At 44.4% G+C, this 21,903-nt stretch overlaps 1 protein-coding gene across 2 annotated transcripts in view; it reads left to right on the top strand.

Moving 5' to 3' along the window:
- Window positions 1-706: 706 nt before the first annotated feature.
- Window positions 707-21,903, top strand: part of LOC136582236 (serine/threonine-protein kinase BRSK2) — a 158,194-nt gene continuing 136,997 nt past the window's right edge. For both annotated transcript variants that reach the window (XM_066583117.1, XM_066583116.1), the window contains exon 1: window positions 707-1,054. In XM_066583117.1, coding sequence (XP_066439214.1) covers window positions 961-1,054 — 94 coding nt within the window. In that variant the 5' untranslated portion in view covers window positions 707-960. The remainder of the gene's footprint in view (window positions 1,055-21,903) is intronic.

Genomic DNA, 21,903 nt, shown 5'->3' with positions numbered 1-21,903 from the left:
AGTGTAGGAGCGACGGTCTATGGATTCTAAGGGTCATCCCAATATGTATTGTAGGGTCTGAACCTTTATTTTGCCCTTATGTACATTCTAATTGTCTTATGTGAAGAATGACTATGATACATATTGCATCCCTCCAGTGATGTGCTTCCACAATAACTGCATTCATTATTCGCTGTACTAAATAAAGTCTCTCGTTCTGGCTGATTTCATTTCTTTTATTTGTTTTTTTTGCCCAAATGTAATAGCACTGATTTTGCACACAAAACACATTAAGATACAATGTTGCAATCACAGTCACACATCCCTACACACAAGGTAACCCCCCTCCTCAGTCCAATTAAAATGCATCCTTCCGCCACCAACCAGAAAACAGCTTTGCATCCGCCAATGGTTGCCTGGATAACATCCCGGCTCCATAGGGCTGCATGCCCCCCCTTCACTCCCCACCTCTAAGCAGTGAGCGTGAGGATTGATCAGCAGGTCCCTGCTGAGCTGCTTGTATGTAACACGGCAGCATCCACACCATGCTCCCTGCACCTTAACACTCTTCTCCCTTCCCCCAGCCTGCCTTCATCACTACTGCATTATATATTTTCCTTTCATAAAAAGGGGAGGGTGCATTGTTTTTTTCCCCCCCTTACCGGGGTGTATTTTTTTTTTTTTTTTTGTATTTCTTTTTGTTTCATTCATTACATCCAGACTCGTCGGAGCTCTGCATCGAGACAGGACGTACGACAAGGTCCAGAAGACGGAGAGAAAAAGCAAGTCTATTGATGGTGAGGACCAAAAGGATCTCAATTGGGCGTCACAAGAACGGACAGGTTTATCCAGCAAGAGCGGGGGGGAGAAGAAGCAAAGACAGCCATCCCCCCCTCCCTCTCCATCCCCAGCCCTCCTCCCCCCCTTTTCTCTTGAGGATTTTCCTTGCATCTGGATCCCAGTGGAAAGAGAGAAGAGAAGATGACCACGGTTGGGAAAGATGGTGGTGGAACACCGCACATGCAGTATGTTGGGCCATACCGGCTTGAGAAGACACTGGGAAAGGGGCAGACAGGTGAGTACTGCCGGAAACAAAGATGTAGGAGGGAGGACTGGGTGGGAGCAATCCATGACTCCGTAGGAGGACCTGTGATCAGAAATAGTCTTCACGGTGCTGGAAAATGCCCTTTTACAGAAACCAATAAAATTCTGCAGACCGGGTTCCCTAGACAGTTGGTGGAGGCTTACAGGCCTGGTTCTACCAAGGCTGGAGTTGGGGTGGAGACAAGCATTATTTAATCAAAAGACATTTAGCAACTTCCAAAGATGTTCTAGTTGAGGGGACAGTAGTCTTGTATGGGTGTCAAAAGAGGACAGAACTAGGCAAGCGGTTGGGGGCAATGACACTTCGGCAACTGACAAGTCAGAATCCGTATACTATTGACTAGTAACACCGGATAGGAGAAGTCATGAATTACCGCTATAGAAGTGCACTGTCATTGCACCCTTTAGGGATGCACTTGCAATATGTTGTAAACTTTGTCATACATGGATAGACGGAGTGCGTTGTAGTTCACCGGACGCTGTTTCATCCAACATTATTGCATATTTTCTGATTGCGCACTTTTACTTATGCTTGATCGGAAATTGTTGTGTCCTTTGCAGGTCTTTGCATGGGATGGGATATGGGGCTGGGAGAGAGCTGATTGCCTTTGTTTGCTTGCAGGGTATTTGGCAGTGACAGTATAAGAGCTGTAGCTTGCTACATTTCGGATGTTGCTACATTTATGGACAATATCTCAATTTGTATCAGTCGCGCTTGTTTTACAGATGACCCTCATAGTAATCGTATTGCTCGAGTTGTCAGTGGGATTGCAATTTACAATGCATTACATTGCCGGCCGGCACTCCATATCAACTTACTTTTCATATACTAGGACACAGTGCATTGCAGAACAACAACTCCCAGCATGCTCTGTCCACCTTCTTTGGTTCAACATAGAGAAACCCTATACTTATACTATCTCGTTTGCTGTGCTGTTAAATGTGATCTGTTGTTCCCTGTTATCAGCCATTTCAGAAGCTCACCATATAGCTGATGGGATGGGGTTACTGACAGGAAGTGTAGAAAGAATGTCTGTCTCTATGGTCACTACTATGCGTATACTGCTGTGTATAGAGTTGAATGAAATCTATTGTACGCAGATGTCAGACATTCAGGTTGACTTAGAGGAAGTCTAGGAAAATTTGTCCTCCCATGATCACTACTTTATGTCTCACATCTCAAGGTCTCTAGCCATTTCAATGAATGAATGATATTAGTAGGCTTACTAAAGTGCTAAACTTTTTAAAGTGCTGACATGAACTCTAATGGTCCTTCCAGGGATGAAGTGGAGGCTTCTGTCCAATATAGGGATACATAGGATATAATCTGTGGCTACAGATATGCAGGGATGTGTATTGACAGCTCTCATTGACTTGTACTGGTGATTACGACATCAAACGGAGACCGGCTTCACTTCCAGTTTAGTCCGGCCGGTCCTATAGGGAAATGTGACTGATTTTGAGATTAGTGGTTAATATAAAGAAGCCTGCTATATACATTGTGAGTGTGGCAGCGTAAGGGTAAACTCTCATTTTGACAGCGCCGGTAGCGTGCATGCTTGCGTGTTGCCATTCGTCATATGGGGGAACAATAGCCACAGCTCAGATCCTCAGGAGCTTGGTGAAGGGGGGATGTGTCGTGTCCAAGGAGGGTTATTAGGGTATAGAAGGATATAGTCTTTTTATCTTGAGGAAGGAGAAGCAGGTGCTGGGACCGACCGATATGTAATTAGCCTGGGGGAATTATTCAGCTGAGACTTCCAGGCAATGTGAAAATGATCCATATGCCCCCCTTCTGTCAATTCACACACAAAGGCAGATGACCCGCTCCCCCCCCTGAACAAAGACATGCACACAATATGTCAGGACATATCGCCTCTGAGATACACCTCTCACCCCTGTCTAATATACAGACACCAAATACATACACTACACAGTGTCTTATGACAAACAAAGGCCTGGGGGTACCCCGACCTACTGGGATACCCCAACCTACTACACCTTGTTACTATACAAAGGTAAATGCTATATGTACAAGTGTGTGTATATAGAATTATATGTATCACTGAATGGATAATCTATGTATCTATCTCATATCTATCTATCTATGTATCTAGCTCATATATATCTATTTCATATCTATCTATTTATCTCATATCTCTCTATCTCATATTTATCTACATATCACTCTATCTATCTGCATATCTATCTATCTATATCTATCTATCTATCTATCTATCTCATATCTATCTATCTCATATCTATCTATCTCATATCTATCTATCTCATATCTATCTACCTCATATCTATCTATCTCATATCTATCTACATATCACTCTATCTATCTATCTATCTATCTATCTATCTATCTATCTATCTATCTAATCTCATATCTATCTATCCAGCTATCGGTATTAGTGTACCTTGACACCACCGGAAGCTAGGGGTTTGACAGGAGGAACACCTCTCTCACACCCCTAGCTTCTGATAGGGTCAAGGCTTCAAGGTCCGTAGCGCAGTGATAATGGTGATAATGTGAGGCTAAGAATACTGTTATCCAGAGCAACTCTTGTGCTGCGCTGCCTGGACTGTCATGTCGATTTTGCCTGCTCTCCGGCTCATAGCTGCTGCCATCAGCGGTTGTGCTCCACCGCCGGCTCTGTTTGCTCCGTGGCCGCTGCTCCCCCTTTGACACATCCCCCTCAGTGCTGCCAGGACAGTGAGATATGTGCCGGTCGCTCCCGCCGCTGACAGCTGATGGCCTTAGCGCTTCTGCTTCACCGCCAGGATAGTCGCAATAGGTGGGGCTCAGCCCAGGTGGGGGTGGGGGAACCCATACCAGTCTTTCTGTTTTGGGGGTCGGGCCGGCCCGGGAGGGTCCGCATACCAGTCTGTGTCTTTCCCTCCAGCCCTGTCGGCTCCCTGCATCCGCTACTATATTTCACTGACATGGGGTGGGGGTGGCTATTGTGGAGCGGCGACAGCGGTGCTCTAACAATGGCAGCAGGAGCATTTTGGCTGTGTGCTGCAACACTCAGTAGGCTTGCGCATTGTGCGTGGGTGGACAGGCTGTGCGTTAGCACCACGGACCACTTCTTTTTTCTATCTCATTCTACTGCCCTTTCGGGACCTAGTTTCAAGGCTGCTGGGCAGCCAATCAGCATCAGGGGGCGTCGGCCCTCTGTCAATCTTGTCTCCACCAGGACTTCCTGGTGGCATCAAGATACACTAATACCCCAGCTATCTACCTCATATTTATCTGTCTAGCTGTCTCTCTGTCCTAAATATTTTCATAGATACATGTTTGACGGCACAAAAAGTCCACCTGGTCCATCTAGCCGGCCCTTATATAGTACTTCCTTTTTAGTTTAGGATAGATATGCACTCATTGTCAAAATAAATCCTTCCGTAGAAGGAATTGTCAGAGCAAAAGGATAATTTATTGTGAAAAATTGTACGCTTGAAGGCAGGCTTTAGACTCTTTTGGGCCGCCTCTAGCTTGGATACAAGATGTGATACAGGCGGGCATGGAGGCACTAGCTCCCTGTTGTACCGCCTCTAGCTTGAATACAAGATGTGATATGGGAGGGCATAGAGGCTCTAAGACTCTGTTGTATCACCTCTAGCTTGGATACAAGATGTGATATGGGTCGGCATGGAGGTCCTAGTACCCAGTTGTACCACCTCTAGCGTGGATACAAGATGTGATACGGTTGGTCATGGAGGCTCTAGTACCCTGTTGGGCTGCCTCTAGCTTGGACACAATATGTGATACGGGCAGGCATGGAGGCTCTAGTACTCTGTTGGGTCGCCTTCAGCTTGGATGCAAGACGTGATATGGGCAGGTAGAGAGGTATAAAGGCTCCATATAGTATCCTGCGGCATATCAATTCACACTTGCTGTAACTGAGTCTACAAAATGCATTCGTAGGCTGTCGAAGTTGGCGTCCCTGATGATCCAATACATGTCTAATGGTAATAAATCTGGTGACCCAACAGCCACAGAAGTGTGATAATGTTGTGGAGGCTCCTGTGACACCCATGCTGTGTGCAGCCGAGCATTATTTTGTTGGAAAATGGCTCTTGGAAGCCGCCATGAGAGGAACACATGTGTCTGCATAATGTCCTGAACATAACGCTGAGCTGTCATTGTCCCTTGTACCATTACTAGGGCTGACCGACTGTCATATGCGATGGCTATACAGACCATCACACCAGCAGTGGGGGCAGTGTGCCGCTCCACAGCAAAGGCAGTATTGAGGAGCTCACCCCTAGGTCTCTAGACGTGAACCCGGTTGTAAATGGTGCCCAAAGTAAACCTGGATTCACAGATGAAGACAACCCAATTCCACTCCATAGCATCCAGTTTCCTTATTCACGACATCAATGCAAATGGAAGCAACGGTGGGTGGGTGTCAAAAATAGTACATGTAATGGGCGCCGTGAGACCAAATGTCCTTCAGCCAGGCATCTGAAATGGTTCCAACAGACACAAGGACCGGCAACAATGCTGCCCCCATGCATCCATTGGTCCCAACACCTCGTAACGGTCTGGTCAGAACGGCTCAGGTGGAGGGCAATTCGTTGATACGACCATCCACCTTCTCACATCCCAATAATGTGCCCCTTGCAGACTCTGGTAACGGGGTGAAATCTCTTCTCTGCGTTGTAGAGGCGTCTAGTGGTCAACAAGCTCCACACAAGCGGAAGAAGAGGTCATTACACACAAGGAACCTCTGAGAGCCTTTTATAAGCCAAGGGGGGAACCACTTTTAGGTTCTCAGATGGCAAGACTGTTCATCTCATCACACCGCAACTCTAATCATTTACATATCTGCCTGAGATGTAATGGCATGCCAAGATTTGCAGCAAAACAACAACATCTTCTAGGTGCTTGATTTCTTTTACAAAAAAAAATTATATATATATAAAACTCCCAAGCGTAGATAGAAAATTCGCAAACCCACATCCATGTCTATTCTGACCAAGGAGCAACAAAAGTGGAAAATAACTAATGGAAGTGTGACCATAACCTAAAATCATATTAGGAGCCTCTTACTAGCCTGACTGGTATATGTGTCAATTGAATTATGCACAGGACGTCTGCAGCGTATAGGAAGCAGCTCCCTCCGCAATCACAAATTTACTTCAGATAGATTCAATTCTAAAAAGCTGCTGAAATATTTAGGCTGGTCATAAATGTGCAGATGTTTCACCAAAACCAGCAGCAAGAGCTGAGACTTCTGCCCATCCTATAGGTCCCCATGTGAAGCACCAGTGGAAACTCCTAGCACTTGCCAATGGCTCATACACTGTGTATATTTTTAATTCATGACGCATAACTTTTTCAAGTTGCATTGTGCTTTTTTCCCCTGAGATCACTGTTGCCACTTACCGTATTTTCCTGCTTCCATAATAACATGGAAGCCAAACATGCCAAATATCACAGATATCAGTAATTGCACTTCCACTCCATAGGGTCAGCTAGCAATTATCCCAATCTGCAGCCAAGTTAATGGTGTATGACTATGGACATTTATGGCATATCCATAAAACATTTTTTAAGTGTTTTATCAATGGGGGTCCAACCACTGAGACCTATGACTAACATGGGGATTCATGTCCCACATTTTATACACATGTCCACCCACTGTATATACCAAATGGCTGCAAGTAGAGTGCAGGGAATGGAGAGTTGGCCATGTGTGCATAGGCACTCCATTTTAGTGTATGACAAAAATGGTAATTTTTCTTGCACATTCATGCAGTTCCATGAAATCTGCATTGGATTTGCTCACAATCTAACGTCGGGAGGGTGGGAGTAGGAAGTGTGTGGGGGGGGGGGGGGGCGCTGACAGTTATCCTTTAGAAAAAACATGGATCTAATAGGTTGGACTTTTGGCAGGTGATAAGTAGTGTCAGATGTGTTTGACAGCCACTATGAATCTCTCTTTTGAAATAACATTAGTTTAGACAAGTCAGGGACAATAGCTGTCAACCAACAGCCATGTCATGCCTATGACCAGCTTTAGAGCTGTTGTTGTGCACCATTTAGGTAAATGTCTTCTGCTTCTAACATATTTAAGACACTCTTTCAAAGATAAAAGTTTACATAGGATAATGAAGTTAAAAAAAAAAGAATACAGAGGCTCTATAATGATATTATTATGCTGCTACTTAAGCTGGATAGCCGCCCTGACAAGAGCGACCCCACTTTGCAGCTTGTTCCTGGAGCATTTTATCTTCAAATGGGTATCTAGTTTTCAGTTTCATCAATGTTTTTAGACCTTTAGATGCGTCAGACTACGGTTATCAATTTGTTCAGTTTCTCCCCGAAAATATTTTAGACAATGAAACCAACTCGCTGGTGATTCAGCTTCACATTTGAATCAATAGGGTATTTTCTGCTTTTGATAAAGCTATATTCATATCTGTGTTGTAGCTTCTGCTCATAACAGGAGACACAATGCTAGGCTGGATACGTTGTGTGGTGGATCCCAACTGTGCGCGAAAGAACCCATTGACTTACAATAGGTTCCAATGTGGCTTCTGTCATATTGGCGGCATGAATAGCATTGAAGGAGTGTAACAGCAGTGTGAACGGAGGCGCATTGCCAAAAAAACAGTAGGCATCTTTTCAGGAGCAAAATTACAAGCATAGAGACGTTTTCCAAGAATACAAAAAAATATTATGAGAATGGAATGGGCTAAAATAAAACAATAAGTATTGGGCCGGCTCACACAACCGGGTTGGATTCAGCGAGCATAAATCTGCAGCGGATGACCTGGGGATGACCGTCGAGGTGAATTGCATATGCATTCGATTTTCCGCACGGATGGACAGCGTATCGTCCACGCGGAAGAACAGACGCAAGCAGGGAATGACATCAGAAAGTTGCCCAACCCCCTGGAAACATCCTTCTACCGCTGAGGCGACATTCTATAGTTCTGTCGTGGTGAGAGCTGTTTTGAGAGCCTTCAGAATGGGATAATGCTCTCTTGGCTTGGCTGGTTTATACTACTTTTTTTGGTAGTAGTCGCAGGATCAGCAATGCCTACCTGCATGTGTGAGTGAAACTGCGAAAGTCAAGGCATTTGAATCCACAATCCAAAACCATTCGTGTGAGATCAGCCTTACTGTCCAGTCAAATCCCCCCAATCCCTCACTCCTATGCAGCTGCCGTCCAATCCCAGAAGTCCCTGCTACAGTCACATGTCATTTATTGGTCATGGACAGCTGCAGCCAATCAGTGGCTTTTGAATGGCACATGACCAAAGCCAATAATTGGCTACAGCAGTCATGTGAGCAGTGAACAACACATGACCACTGAAGGAGCTTCTGGGACTGAAGTGGTGGAGATTGAGGTGGCCGAGCTGGGCTTGGGGGACCAGTTAACAAACGAGTGGGCATTGCTTTTTTTTTTTAACCCATTCCTTGCCCACATGTTAGATTCTCCTAAAATACCCTAATCCCTAAAGAGATACTGCTCTGTAATTGCTCTGTGATATTTCACGTTCAGTCCATAAATCAAAAAGGCAAAATGACCTTTAATGTCCTAAAACAGCATGCGGAGTGCGATGTAAACCTTACATGCCGGTATCCCATACGTCGACAGTCCAACTCTCCTCGGCAGGTGTGATGGTTATTGCAGTTTACACTTTTGTCCTTGTGTAATATTATTTTGAGAATGACCTCCTGGAAACATTCACACCTGTGCACATATCCATTACCTTGTCTTACCTCTGTATATGTATTCTCTAAAGGCCGTCTGATAATATCTGCTGCCGGTCCGCAGATGTTTATTCCCATTCTCTAAGGACAGGAATTACTGTTCGCAGTCATGATCCGACACTTCTTAGATTATCCAAAAGAGCATTGTCCAGACCAATATATATATGTGTGTGTGTGTATATATATATATATATATATATATATAATTTCAATATTTTTATATTTTTTTGCAAGGTCACTTGTTCATGCCAAAAACATGTAGCCTATTCACACCTGATATCACTTGGGCTTCTAACAACCAGACCCATAGTGCATCGGTGATCACCAAGATGGCTTTATTTTTCATTTTTCGGAAGGTTTGTCCAACTGGGACAAGCCATTTAAGGTGATTTAGGAGCTAATTCAGTAGCCCAAAAAAAGCCATGTAAGGCCACGTTCACATGGCTGAGAAAATCGTGCGTGATTTGTGCGTTGCGAGACACACAAATTCTTTTGAATGGGGTCATATGCATGAGCGAATTTTTTTTTTCCATGAATCATGGTGTGGGAAAAAATCATGGCTTCTTCCATCTTAGGGCATCCCCCCTCCATTATTATCAATGCGGCAGAAAAAAACTTAAAAGGCATGCGAAGTGCACGTGAGAGTGATGCAAGGATTCCCATTGAAAACAATGCAAAACACTTGCTGATCCTGCGCTGCGGCTGAAAACTAAACCAGAGGATCACTACTTCCCTGTAGTAGCGATCCGTGGGGACATCTAACATTTCTAAGCTTGATATTGGGTTGAGTTTCACGGCCCAATATGACACTCGCCCATGAGGCGTAGAGTGTTCAGGCAGCAATATGCAGTCCTAAGCTCTGGCTCATGACCTGAAGGTTGCGAGTTCAATCCCTGCATGGTTCTGGTAGTCGGCTCAAGGTTGACTCAGCCTTCCATCCTTCTGAGGTTGGTCAAATGAGTACCCAGCTTGGTGGGGGGTAATAAATAAATTACTTGAAAGCGCTGCGGAATAAGCTAGCGCTATACAAATAGCAAGTCCCTAGGCTAGGGATTTTGGAGATCATCGTCAGATTTTTTGCAATAGTCACAAAATCTTTGAACTTGAAACTTTTTTTCTTCCTAGGAAAACACTGGAATTTGCAATAATTCCACAATCTACTTGATGTTTTGTTGTTGTACCTTAAAAAAATTGTGTATAAAGAAACGTGTTTCCGCTAAGGAACACACGACTACACCCACTCTGTGCGCGAGGTCTAATACAGATGATTTTCCTCTAATTATACAGTATATAGGAAGCTATGTATTTCCTTATTAGACTTGATTGCTGATTCAGTTGTACTATATTATTTTGGTAATTAAAACGCTTCGCCTGTAGTCGATGCATAGAGGATAACATAAGTCAAGCGCTTGTGTTGCATTCGGAAAATCACTACATCGTTAGGGTCCTCAGCTACGTACGCTAATATGTTTTAGTGCCCTTTTATTGTTCCCGTCGCCTTTGGTTCTCAATCCTCGGAATTGTTCTTTCTATTGCCGTAAATCCTTGTTTATCGGAATCAGGGCAGCGCATTGAAATAAGCGCTGGCATCATCTCAAATGTCAAATTTCAACATGTTTATTTCCATTCACGTATTAATACTCGTATACATTTCACCCAGATGAAGCAGAAGAAATTCTGTTGACATTAGTAGAAAAACCTGATTACTTCCACCATGGTGGGGATGTAAAAGCTCGCATTTGCATTTTTGCCCCCAAGCTACTTTTCCCTTTTTTTTGTCCTGTACCTCCATGGCGTTTGTAGCTCTCTATGGTTCCAGACCCCTGCTGCATCCCATCTGTACTGAGTCAATGCAGTAAATTGGTTTAGCCTTTATTAAGATAATGGTGACATTTCTATAATGCTGAAATAAGAAAGTATTGATACCTAAAAAGCTACAGAGTGAGCAAGTAGGAGTCTTTTTTGGCCATTGATTAAACCTGGCCAAGACCTGCTTAGCATATTAAAAAGCTTTTCTGGAAATGTATTAAAAAAAGGTCTTAACTTTAAAAGTTGGTCCAAAACTTGGCTGATCTTAGTGATTATCCAATAGCTGAAGTATATGCATGGATGCAATGAGTATCACTTGAGGACTAAATTCCCGTCTCAATGATGTAATGCATGGATTCACCTTTGGTGTGCCACAGGGGATCTACACCAGTGTACCTGTAATGTACCAATTGCTGCGAACTGCAGTGGTCTGTCTATGGCAGAATACTGGCTGCAATGAAAATAGAAGACCCACTGTTGTTCTACGAGGTGCATTCCAGTTCTAAGGCTTCCTGATGTTTTTCTGAAAAAGTACTCACTAGAGATGAGCGAGCGTACTCACTAAGGCAAACTACTCGAGTGAGTAGTGCCTTATGCGAGTACCTGCCCGCTCATCTCTAAAGATTCGGGTGCCGGCGAGGGGCGGGGAGTGGCACGGGAGAGCCGGGAGGAACGCTCCTCCCTGCTCACTCCCGCAACTCACCTCTCTCCCCCGCCGGCACCCGAATCTTTAGAGACGAGCGGGCAGGTACTCGACCAAGGCACTACTCGCTCGAGTAGTTTGCCTTAGCGAGTATGCTCGCTCATCACTAGTACTCACCCGTAACCTATAAAGCTGAAAGTATTTTCACTTCTCATCACAATCTCCCTCTTGACATGTTTTTCACAACCTTGACGAGATGGCCACTGTGAATGCTTCTTTAGGGGTCTGTTTTGACCACTGGACCCACAATTAGCGCAGCGTGGCACAGAGTGTTAAGGCAGCAGAAATGCAGTCCTAAGCCCTCGCTCATGACCTGAAGGTTGGAAGTTCATTCCTCGCCTTCTTCAGGTAGCCGGCTCAAGGTTGACTCATCCTTCCAAGGTTGGTAAAATGAGTACTCAGCTAAAAATGAGGAAGGCAATGACAAGCCACCCAGCAAAAACAGTCTGCCAAGAAAACGTCATGATGTGACGTCACCCTTGGAGTCAGTCATGACTCATTGCTTGCACCAGGGGACTTTACCTGACCTTTGCCCACTGGAAAATTGCAGATCAAGATTGAAAAAATGTAGGGCATCCTTCATTGTTGGAAAAAGCCAGAAGTCGCTAGGTGCAAGGTCAAGTGAGTAGGGAGCATGAGGAACTACTTCAAAGTCATTGTCATTAGGACGCCCTGAATAAGGTCCGCTCGGTGTGCAAGCCTTTTCTGCCCTTTTTTTTTCTTGCAATGCATCTTCAGGTCTTGTGTGCACAGATCCTACAGAAATGCCGACTTTGCAGGCAATCGCTCCCATAGCCAATCAGTGGTCCTCCATAACCTCTTTCTCCACTTGCGCAATCATTTTGTCGGATCGCCTGGTGCATGGCCAAGACCCCTTTGGTTTGTTCTTACATTTTTCACAGCCATAACACCTTCACCACATGTTTTACTCAACTGCGGATAAATGTCAATGGGTGTCATTTCACGCAAGTGAAGAAAACAGATGATTACCCGCTGTTCTTGGAATGTGAACATCACCATTTTAAGTATTGCAAAGGCTGCCACATGGGTTCTGTCCCCCAGGACGACGCTGCCATCTGTCTCACTCATCCCCGAAGAATGCCTGCATCTTCTAAAATGTGTCCCATGTTTCTATCCGCTCCTTAGGAAAACACAACTTGAACGCACCTCACGTTATTGGTCAGTCGTTCTCTTACAAAGACCATACAAAGAATGGAAGTACTGTATATGCTAGTCATTAGAGGGATTGTCTTATGAAGACGGCACATTTACAACTGAAGCTTACTGGGTTGGGCCATACGTTTCGCCATAATATATGTAATATATTGATCAATAACATGTTTCAAGCCTAATCTAGGTCCTTAGTTGTAGCATAGTCCTATAGCATAGCTCTAAAATGTATGTCCTATGGATCTTAGAGCAGTTACTAAGTAAAGCTTTGGATTTGATCCTACATTGTGGATGCTGGACTTTCTATATGTTCCTTTATTTCTGTGGTATGGCCCTACACTTCTGTGTGTCCCTAGCAGTTTATACTGGAATTTCGGCTGGGTGCACTAGCGTGAAAGCCCCTCTTTGTTAGACTCTCTGCTGGAAAGGTCAGTATAGACAGTTTTCATGTTGCTATCTTGATGTGACACTAAATAGCATGACAAATGCCAACCTAATGCCTATATCTGTATACCAGTCATTTCAACACGCTGCATTTTTTTCAGACATTACCATAATTGGAAAGTCGTCTATAACTAATGAACAACGGATCACTTCCAGGGAGCATACACTTCATCAACATTCACCTCTTCCACCCAGGTCACAAAACAAGTCGATATGTTCTTTATCAGTGATTTTTCAATGTTATATATGGAGTTGTCGCTGAAAACTAAAACCACTTACACTATCCTACCAAAAGTTACTGGACACGGGAGCAAGAAAAAAAAGCAGTATCTATTTGCATATGGTAATACTTATTGGGGCCTTTGGCTCTAATGCCATTTGATATTCTCCTTGACATACTTTCTGCAAACATCTGATACACTTCAGCTGGTATTCCCTCCATTCATCCTACAAACATCTCAAAGAAAATAGACGCTGTTCATATTACCCAACGTCCCAGTTTGTCCCTTCAGTAGGGTGCAGGTCATGACATCACAACATCCACATTCTCAAACTAATATAGAACAACGTTGGATTTGTGACAAGGAGGGTTGTCTTGCTGGAAGTATGGCTGACCATTCCCAGGGTATTACCACATTGTCAGCAACACAGTATTGTCTAGAGTTTCAGGGTATACCTCTGTGTTTATGGTTCTTGTCATTACAACCAGACCGAGACCATAGCATGTAAAACATCCCCAGACCATAAAGAACCTCCGCGGTATGTAACTGTTGGCACAACACAGTCAGACAAAAGTTGTTGCCAGGCGTCCTCCACACCCAGGTACCTCAATCTGATTTGATAATGGAGTAGTGCGATTCATCACTCCATAGACCAATAGTGGCGAACCTATGGCATGCGTGCCTTAGGCAGCACTCAGAGCCCTCTCTGCTGGCACGCGTACCGGCGGCTGCTCACCATGGTAGTGGTGAGGTGCACACTGTGATTTCGGTGTGCACCCGGGATCCTCCTCCCCTGACATCTCCTCCTTGATTCAGCGAGAGCAGAGAGGAAGAGGCATCCGGGGCGCAGCAGCGCCAAGCAGAGGAGCAGCGGCGCTTCGACAAGGAAAACGAGCCAACTGTGTCTCAGGGGGGCACTATTACCACCGGGGCTGATATAGGGGAAACTATTAGTAATAGTGTCCCCTATATTGGCCCAGTAGTAATAGCATTACTACAGAGGCTGCTGTGGGGGTCACTGTTACTACTGTGGCTACTTTGGGGGTCACTATTACTACTGGGGCTACTGTGGAGGTCATTATTACTACTGGGGCTACTGTTGGGGACACTATTACTGTTGAGACCACTGTGGGGGTCACTATTTCTGCTGAGACCACTGTGGGGTCACTATTACTACAAACACCACAGTTGGGGTCACTATTACTACTGAGACCACTGTGGGAAACACTATTACTACTGGGGCCACTGTGAGAAACACTATTATTACTGGGGCCGCTGTGGGGTGTCACTATTACTGCTGAGGCTGCTGAGGGGGTCACTATAACTACTGGGACAACTATAGGGGTCCCTATTACTGCTGGGGCCACTGTGGGGGACACTTACTACTGAAACCACTATGGGGTGTGCCTACTGGGGCTACTGTGTTGGCACTTTGTGATAAATAAGTGGGTTTTGGGTTGCAATTTGGGCACTTGGTCTCTAAAAGGTTCTCCATCACTGCCATAGACCATTCTTGCATTGCTCAACTTTCCAATGAGGAGGCTCCTTGCACCATTGTAGATGGACAGATGCATTGCACTTTGTGATGGACGGCTTGTGTGCAGCAGCATAACCCGTATATCCAATAGTGTCCAGTTCCTATAAAAAACTATGGCTGACCCCTCCAAGGGTCTGCATCTTATGTTGAACAGTTTATGACACGCTAATAAGACATGATCCATTCTAGTGATGGTGAAAGGTAAAGTCCCCTGGTGCAGTTGAGTAGTGACTGACTCCTAGGGCAACGTCATATCGTGACATTTTCTCGGCAGACTGTTTTCGGGGGGTGGTTTGCCATTGCCTTCTGCTGCCCTAACACCCTGCACCATACGATGCCCCTATTCTACTGATAAGGGGGTCCAAATACGTTTGGGTAGGATAGTATATACTGACTATTAATGACGAGTCACTCTTTACCCAGCCGTCTGTTATCACTAGTGTATGCAATCATCAGCTGATACATATGTATAGACCCATACACTGTTATTAGAAGCATCAAGCACAAGAAACTTCTTAGCCGTCTGTATATTCCTTTTACTGTTTTCCGATCAAGCTACTTTAAATCCGAATGTCTTATGATATCCAGCAACACCGCCTACTTCATTATATGTAAAAAGGACGTGTGCATTGAAGTCTGCATTCCCGTAGCTTGCTGTGCTGGGACTTTGATTTCAGTGACATTGGGAGAATTACGCAGTGGGAAGGGGTCCCGTATTCACGCACTTGCTACGGTATAGATGGTTTCTCCTAGCAACTAAGGGGATGTCCTGCAGCTGCCATCGCTACACCAAGGAGATTTAGCAGAAAAGAATGAAAAGCACTGACTTGGATTAAGGGCAAACATGTGCATTAGCTCCTTTTTTTTTCTTAAACACGGCTTCATATATAGGCAGCTTCTGGTCAATTGGGATTTATTCTTCTTTTTTTTGTTTCAGGTCAAGTACTAGTCCTTGCAAAAAAAAAGGGGGGGGGAGTTGCAAAAATCAATATGTTGAGGAGACCCTAATCTGCTTGCAGAAAGGGGGAAGTGGAGGGCACCCGCCTGACCCAGGGCGATCCTCTCTCAATGGCACGCACACCCGCTGTCATTTATCATTTTTCCCCAGGCTTCAACATATTAAACTGCATGTTTTTACAGCTATTATCAACTGACAGGCGTATGTCAAAGTGGATCACTGTGCAGCCATCATACATAAAGAATAAGCTAGTGCATGCGTTTCCCCTAAAACATGACTTGTAATATATAGGAAACGTATTATATTCGTCTTCTGTTCTTCATTCGGTCTTCTACCGTGTTGGTTCGTTTGACCATTGGATCATGCTTTCTGTTAATGATGATGGTAACACAAATGGAGAGGACTTGCAGAGCTTCTGCTGAAGCAGCAATAGGAAAGCCTTTGCTCGTTATCATCACTTTTCATGAGTCTCCCCTTCTATAAGACTAAAGGATATAATGCAGTCCAGCCACAAACAGGATGTTACCAAATAAGTTAGTGCCCTTTTGGGACCCTGCCTGCCCTTTCAAGCCTCAAACCACTGAGCTATATACATACTTGTCTGTGCTACCGGATAGTTTCCGGCTACAACACAGGCGCCGGGTTTTGCAGCATCACAATAGCTGCCATTGTAAGGAACAGTATTCGTCAATTCCCCACCACCACCCCAGTGAAATTCACAACCCCCTGAAATGACATATACGGTAGTTGTGTTGGTCTCCATAAAATTAGGGATTTCCGTAATTCCATTTTTTTTTACTTTTACGGGTTGCAAAAAAAAAAAGCTTCGGCATACGATGATTTTTTTTTTTTTTGCAGCCGCCGCAGCAGCAGCAATAGCAAGAACATCATGCCAGTTGTAGATTACTAGAAGTAAGAAATCCAGGGAACCTCTTGAGAGAAGATTAAGAGGAGGACAGACTCAGAAAGGCCTGGTTTTGGTGTAATTACTGCATAATACCAAGGACAAGCTGAGTTCTGCAAGAGGTGACCTTCTGACTTCAGATTAGCAGATAATCTGGGGACACAGTGTGTGTCTGCATTGCTCACCGCACTCCTAGTCAATCAGTCTAGCAGAGCGGGGAACATGTCTGCGTGTGAAGTGCAAGCTATATACAGTATATATATATATATATATATATATATATTTATATTGTGCAGTATTTATATATATATATATGTTTCCACTGACCAGAAACACATAAGAGCTGATCTGCTTCTAAATCTCTCGCCCACTTATCTGCTTTTTACAGCTTCGCTTTTACTGTAAGAGGCTCTATGATGTCATAGCAGCTGATTACAACCAATGGGATCTCTGCTTTACGCAGCTTTCCATCAAGTCGCTGGCAGAAGGGAAGAGAGGGGAGAATTCACTATGGAGGCGTAAATCACTGTTCCAGGCCTCCCATTACAGGCAGCAGCAGACATGCAAGGCTTTTCTTGCTTTTCTAATTCCTTAATGAGAGTGCGCTGATGTTAGAGGCCGATTAGATTACATGGGATATTAAAATAGAGTTATGCACAAATAAATATTTACTAGAAGAAAGTAAAAAAACTCAACAAAAGTAACCGATTCTCCAATATCGCCAATTCGACAACCGGTGGGCTAAATATGCGAATTGCATGATGCATAAGAAATGGCAGGTCCTTTTCTTGCATATAAACTGGTCATATATCGTTTGTATCGGCAGGGAAGAGAGGGGCTTCATTGCAAAATCATATTTGGCCTGTTATTATAGTGGCAGGCTTACCACTCAGAGGTAAGCTAGGTATTTTGTTTTTCTCGCCGCGCCTTTTCCATGACACTTCGGCCATTGCCAACGTGTTCTTTGCAAACAGTGCAGGGGTTTTCCAGAGAAATACAATTGAAGACATGTCCACAGGATAGGTCATCAATAGTTGATTGGCTGGGGTCCGTCGCTCAGTACCCCGGCCGATCAGCTAATCCTCTAGACCGCTGCACACTGGAGTATGAAGTGGAAGCCATTCCTTCCTCCCCTATGTAGTGGACGGCACTTGTAATTGCAGGTGCAGCTCTCATTAAAGTCACTGATAGCTGCAGTTACAAGCATCGTCCACTACACAGGGGTTGGAGCAGCAGGTTCCGCTTCATACCCCAGTGTGTAGCGTCAATGACAGCGGGCACCCGAGGAGCAGATTGATCAGGGCCCTAAGCAGTGGACCCTAGCTGATTATCAACTATTGATGGCCTATTCTAGTGGCTGATTTACACACAATGATTATCGCTCAAAATTCGTTCAAACAATGGCTTTTGAGCGATAATCGTGCAGTGTAAATGCTCCCATCGTTTGCTTTTCTGCCAAACAACGAATATCATATGAGCATGAAATCCATTGTTTGTGATAACAGTGACCACACACTGAGTTCTCCGCGGGAGCGCTGATAACCTTGTTTTCAGCTGTAGCCCTGCAGCAGAACAAAGGGGCTGTATGCAGATAACAGACCACCTGCTGTTATCTGCATACAGTGAAAGGAGGCTCATTTACATGAAAATTGAATTTCAATGCCCAATCCTTTTGCACACCCTAGAGATAAACCACTTCCAGTCTTTCTTCACTGTCTCCATGCAAAACACATGAACGCTTGGTTCATACGGGGGTTTCGGATGACGGCTAATGAAAGGGTACATTTACCCTGCAGAGGGGGATCCTGCATAGGTTCTCTCCGCCTAAAAGCAAAGGGGATGGCCCGAGGCAGTTCTAGGGCCCCTTCTCTACAAGGACCCCATAGCATCCACACAATGTATCTCTATGGTATGTACAAACTTGTGCACTGGTCTAGAACTTTCAATTTCTTTTCTCCCATAACGCTACATGCTATCAGACATTAGTTACACAGGCACGGTTGTGCCCAAGCTATTATCCCGACAGCGACACTATAGTTTAGCCTTTTATCTAACGTAGGATTATCACAGCATTCAATCTGTATACAGAAAAAATGAGGAAAATACAATTTGCTGTGCGCCGTATACAATGCAGCGGTAGCATGCAGACAGCGTGTGTCTATACCATGGTGCCTGCATGGGTCCTTGTCACTGCTCAGTACTGCAGAGTTATATATAGAGCCTCTATCTGCAGTCTCAGTGATGCCTCCGTGCACTAGGATTACAGAGACCAATGGAGGTCAGGCTCATACAAAGCGGGATTAACTCCTTCTTTACCAGAGAACGCCACATCCTACATTCATTTTAAGCCTTCTGTTTAGCAAGCGTCTACTGCAAAGGTTTCTCCGATCTCAATGGTAGAGATTTACCTAGCGTCCGGAAGAACAAATGGCAATCGCTTCTTCGATGCTTAGGAAGAAAAAGAATGAATGCATTACTTGGAATTAGTAACATTAATTGTACAACCGTTGATGGATGAGCTTCATAGTTAGAGGTGGAGCAGGGGTCAACGGGCCATTACCATGCTATCCATTCCTCTGAGCCATTTGCTGCAATGACTTCTGTGCTGAGATGTAGTTGTTCAGGACCCTGGACAGTGATTGACATAGGTGTAGTCCGCTAGGTAGGAAGTGAGGGGGCTCTATAGGTTATGTATATAGGTTATACTATATCATCTAACATCGCATATCTTAGGCACATATGGTTGGTTATTAGTTTTATACCGGGTTTCCTTGAAAATAAGACACTGTCTTATATACATTTTTGCCTTAAAAGAGCCAGTGTTTTATTTTCGGGGGGTGTCTTATAATACTTACCTAGCAGCTGGCGTTCGGGTCCCTCGCACTGGTCTCTGTCGCTGCTGCAGTCTTCCGTGTTCTCCTGCATGCCAACAGAGCAGTTCTTCCTGGTAGCAGGGCTTGAATACCCCGCCTCCAAAAAGTTAATGCTCTAATTGGTTAATCGAGTGCCACATCAGCCAATGAGAGATGACGCTCAATTAACCAATCACAGCCATTCATTGAATGATATCATTGAATGGCTGTGATTGGCTAATCAGGATAGGGCTTATTATCGGGTAGGGCTTATTATCAGGGGAACACGGTATAATTAGATATATAAATGATCACACCTGTATTTGCAGTTCATTATTGGCTCTGAACAACTATTTGCAGAAGTCCTATTAAGGTATATGGAGGTAGCAGAGCATGGGGCTATTCCCTCCTCAAATGTAATTTCCTTCTATTAGTTTGAAGTTTGTAATAAAGCGACTGTTGTTCTCATAGAACGTGATTGTCCTTGTTCTATGTAGGTGTTTCTTGGGTTACTGGCCCCCAACCCAGCAAATACCGCTGCTAGCCAGGGGTACCAAACAGCAGAATCCTTTTAATTAGCTAGCCCATAGAAAAGTGGCAGTTAGAGGGGTTCTCCACTTTGGATACTTTCTACTTACTAGTAAGGTCCCTTGAAAAAAAAGCTGATCACAGAATGTCCCCCTACTAGAATTGCCAGCAATGAGCTGTGATTTGAGGAGAAACCTGGCAGTACGTGTTCACTTTATCTGCAGCGCCACCACAGGGCAAATGAAGCATTACACATCAGTATGAAGTCTGTGTAAAGACGTACAGGACTGGTCCTCCAAAGGAAGAGACCCTCTTTAAAATCGCTCTCTGCTTTAGCCAAGAGACGAAGATCTGGTACATAGGACACTACTGTATTAAGTCAGAATTCTCTTAATATGGTATATTAATTATCTAAACTTGACAACCCCTTTAATCCAGGCTTATCCAAAGCATGCAACCCCTTTAAAGGTAGCTTGACGTATTTGTTATGTTTACTCATAATAGGTTTTAGTGAAACAAAGGAAAAAAAAGTAGGAGGATCTGGCACAACCTTAGTAAATGAAGACAAAACTGGAGGCCAAGAAGTAAAACTTAAACAGACACTGACTTCTCACATAATGTTTGCTCATCTCACAGCGGGTGTGTGTATCACCAGGCTTGTAATATACTGCATTAATATGTTTTTGCAGTTTTACCAGTGAAAAGAGTTTGAAGCGGCTGCCACAAGGGCTTTTTTCAATCCACTGCCTGTTGTTAGGTATTTAGCTTCTCTAGTAACAGGAACATGGGGACCCTGCTAGTTACTACATGTAACAGAGGGTCAGGTATTCAGATGCTGCCTTGCAGCTAATTGGATTTAGGGCTATGCAGTGTTGCATGGGAAGTGTGGGAGATGAAGTCCCAGTTAGTGTGACACTGGTAGAATGGCTGCCTTAGGACATGTCCCCCAACATGTAGGTGGATTGCAAGCAGCAGGGCAACAGAACAAAATAAGCAAATCAACATAAAAAAACAGGACTGATAGAGCCCAGACTAGGAGCAAACAGCAGTAAATTCAATGGGAGCTTTGCTTGCAATACCGAACCAGACAGCTACAATACAGACAGCGCTATCTGCTTCCAGCACTGTCCACACTGACAGCAGGTTGGATTATCAGCTGATCAGAGGGGATCCCAAGCAGTGGACCCCTACCGATTCTCAACTGAAGACCTATCCTGAGGACAGGTCATCAATACTAAAAGTCCTGAACAACCCCTCTAACTTTTACTTCGCTTCCAGTTTTGTATTCATCCACTAAAGTTGTGTCAGATCCCAGTTGTTTCCTTTGGACACTTAACTGTTCATGACGTAGAAAACTTTTTTGCCTGGCAGCGACCCTGGGTTGGCAACCATTTAAGGTCAACATATTCTTCTTAAGGATTACCTAATCTGTTAAGGCTTCTTCCTGTCCTATGAAGTACTCTGGAGTTGGTTTCCCATACAGCATCGGTTATAGGTTATGACTCACTTGGACCATATAGGTGGTGCTTCTCCAGAATGTTTGAGTTTTCAGGGTTCTCCATGGCATGAGCAGGATTTCTATGATTCTCTCCTTCCGTACTGTTGCTGGTTGACTTCTTCCTCTGTTTTGATTCAAAGGTACGCCCATGTTATCCTTAGTGTCATGTACCCATGTGGCCAAGCATGTGTAGGTAAGCTTTCCGTTCGAATATTATGGCAGCATTTTGAGGTGGTTCAGAGTTTCAGAAAATCCATTCAGTATGCCCAAAATAAGATAAAGCTTTGGCATTAAAGGTCTGTGCGCACTGTGGCAGAGCGCTACGTTTGGTGTATACGTTGAGAAAAGTTACTGGTTTTTACAATTTGCGGCCGCCATCTTGCCTTGCCTGTCCATGACTGGTGCTGTGCTCCGGCTTCTAGTTGGCCTCTCACTGCTGCTCGAAAGGTGGGCATGCAAACACC

Source organism: Eleutherodactylus coqui, chromosome 11, assembly GCF_035609145.1.
Source record: "Eleutherodactylus coqui strain aEleCoq1 chromosome 11, aEleCoq1.hap1, whole genome shotgun sequence".
Lineage (NCBI taxonomy): Eukaryota > Metazoa > Chordata > Amphibia > Anura > Eleutherodactylidae > Eleutherodactylus > Eleutherodactylus coqui.
The sequence above is the reverse complement of the archived record's forward strand: the minus strand, read 5'-3'. Positions and strand labels throughout refer to the sequence as shown.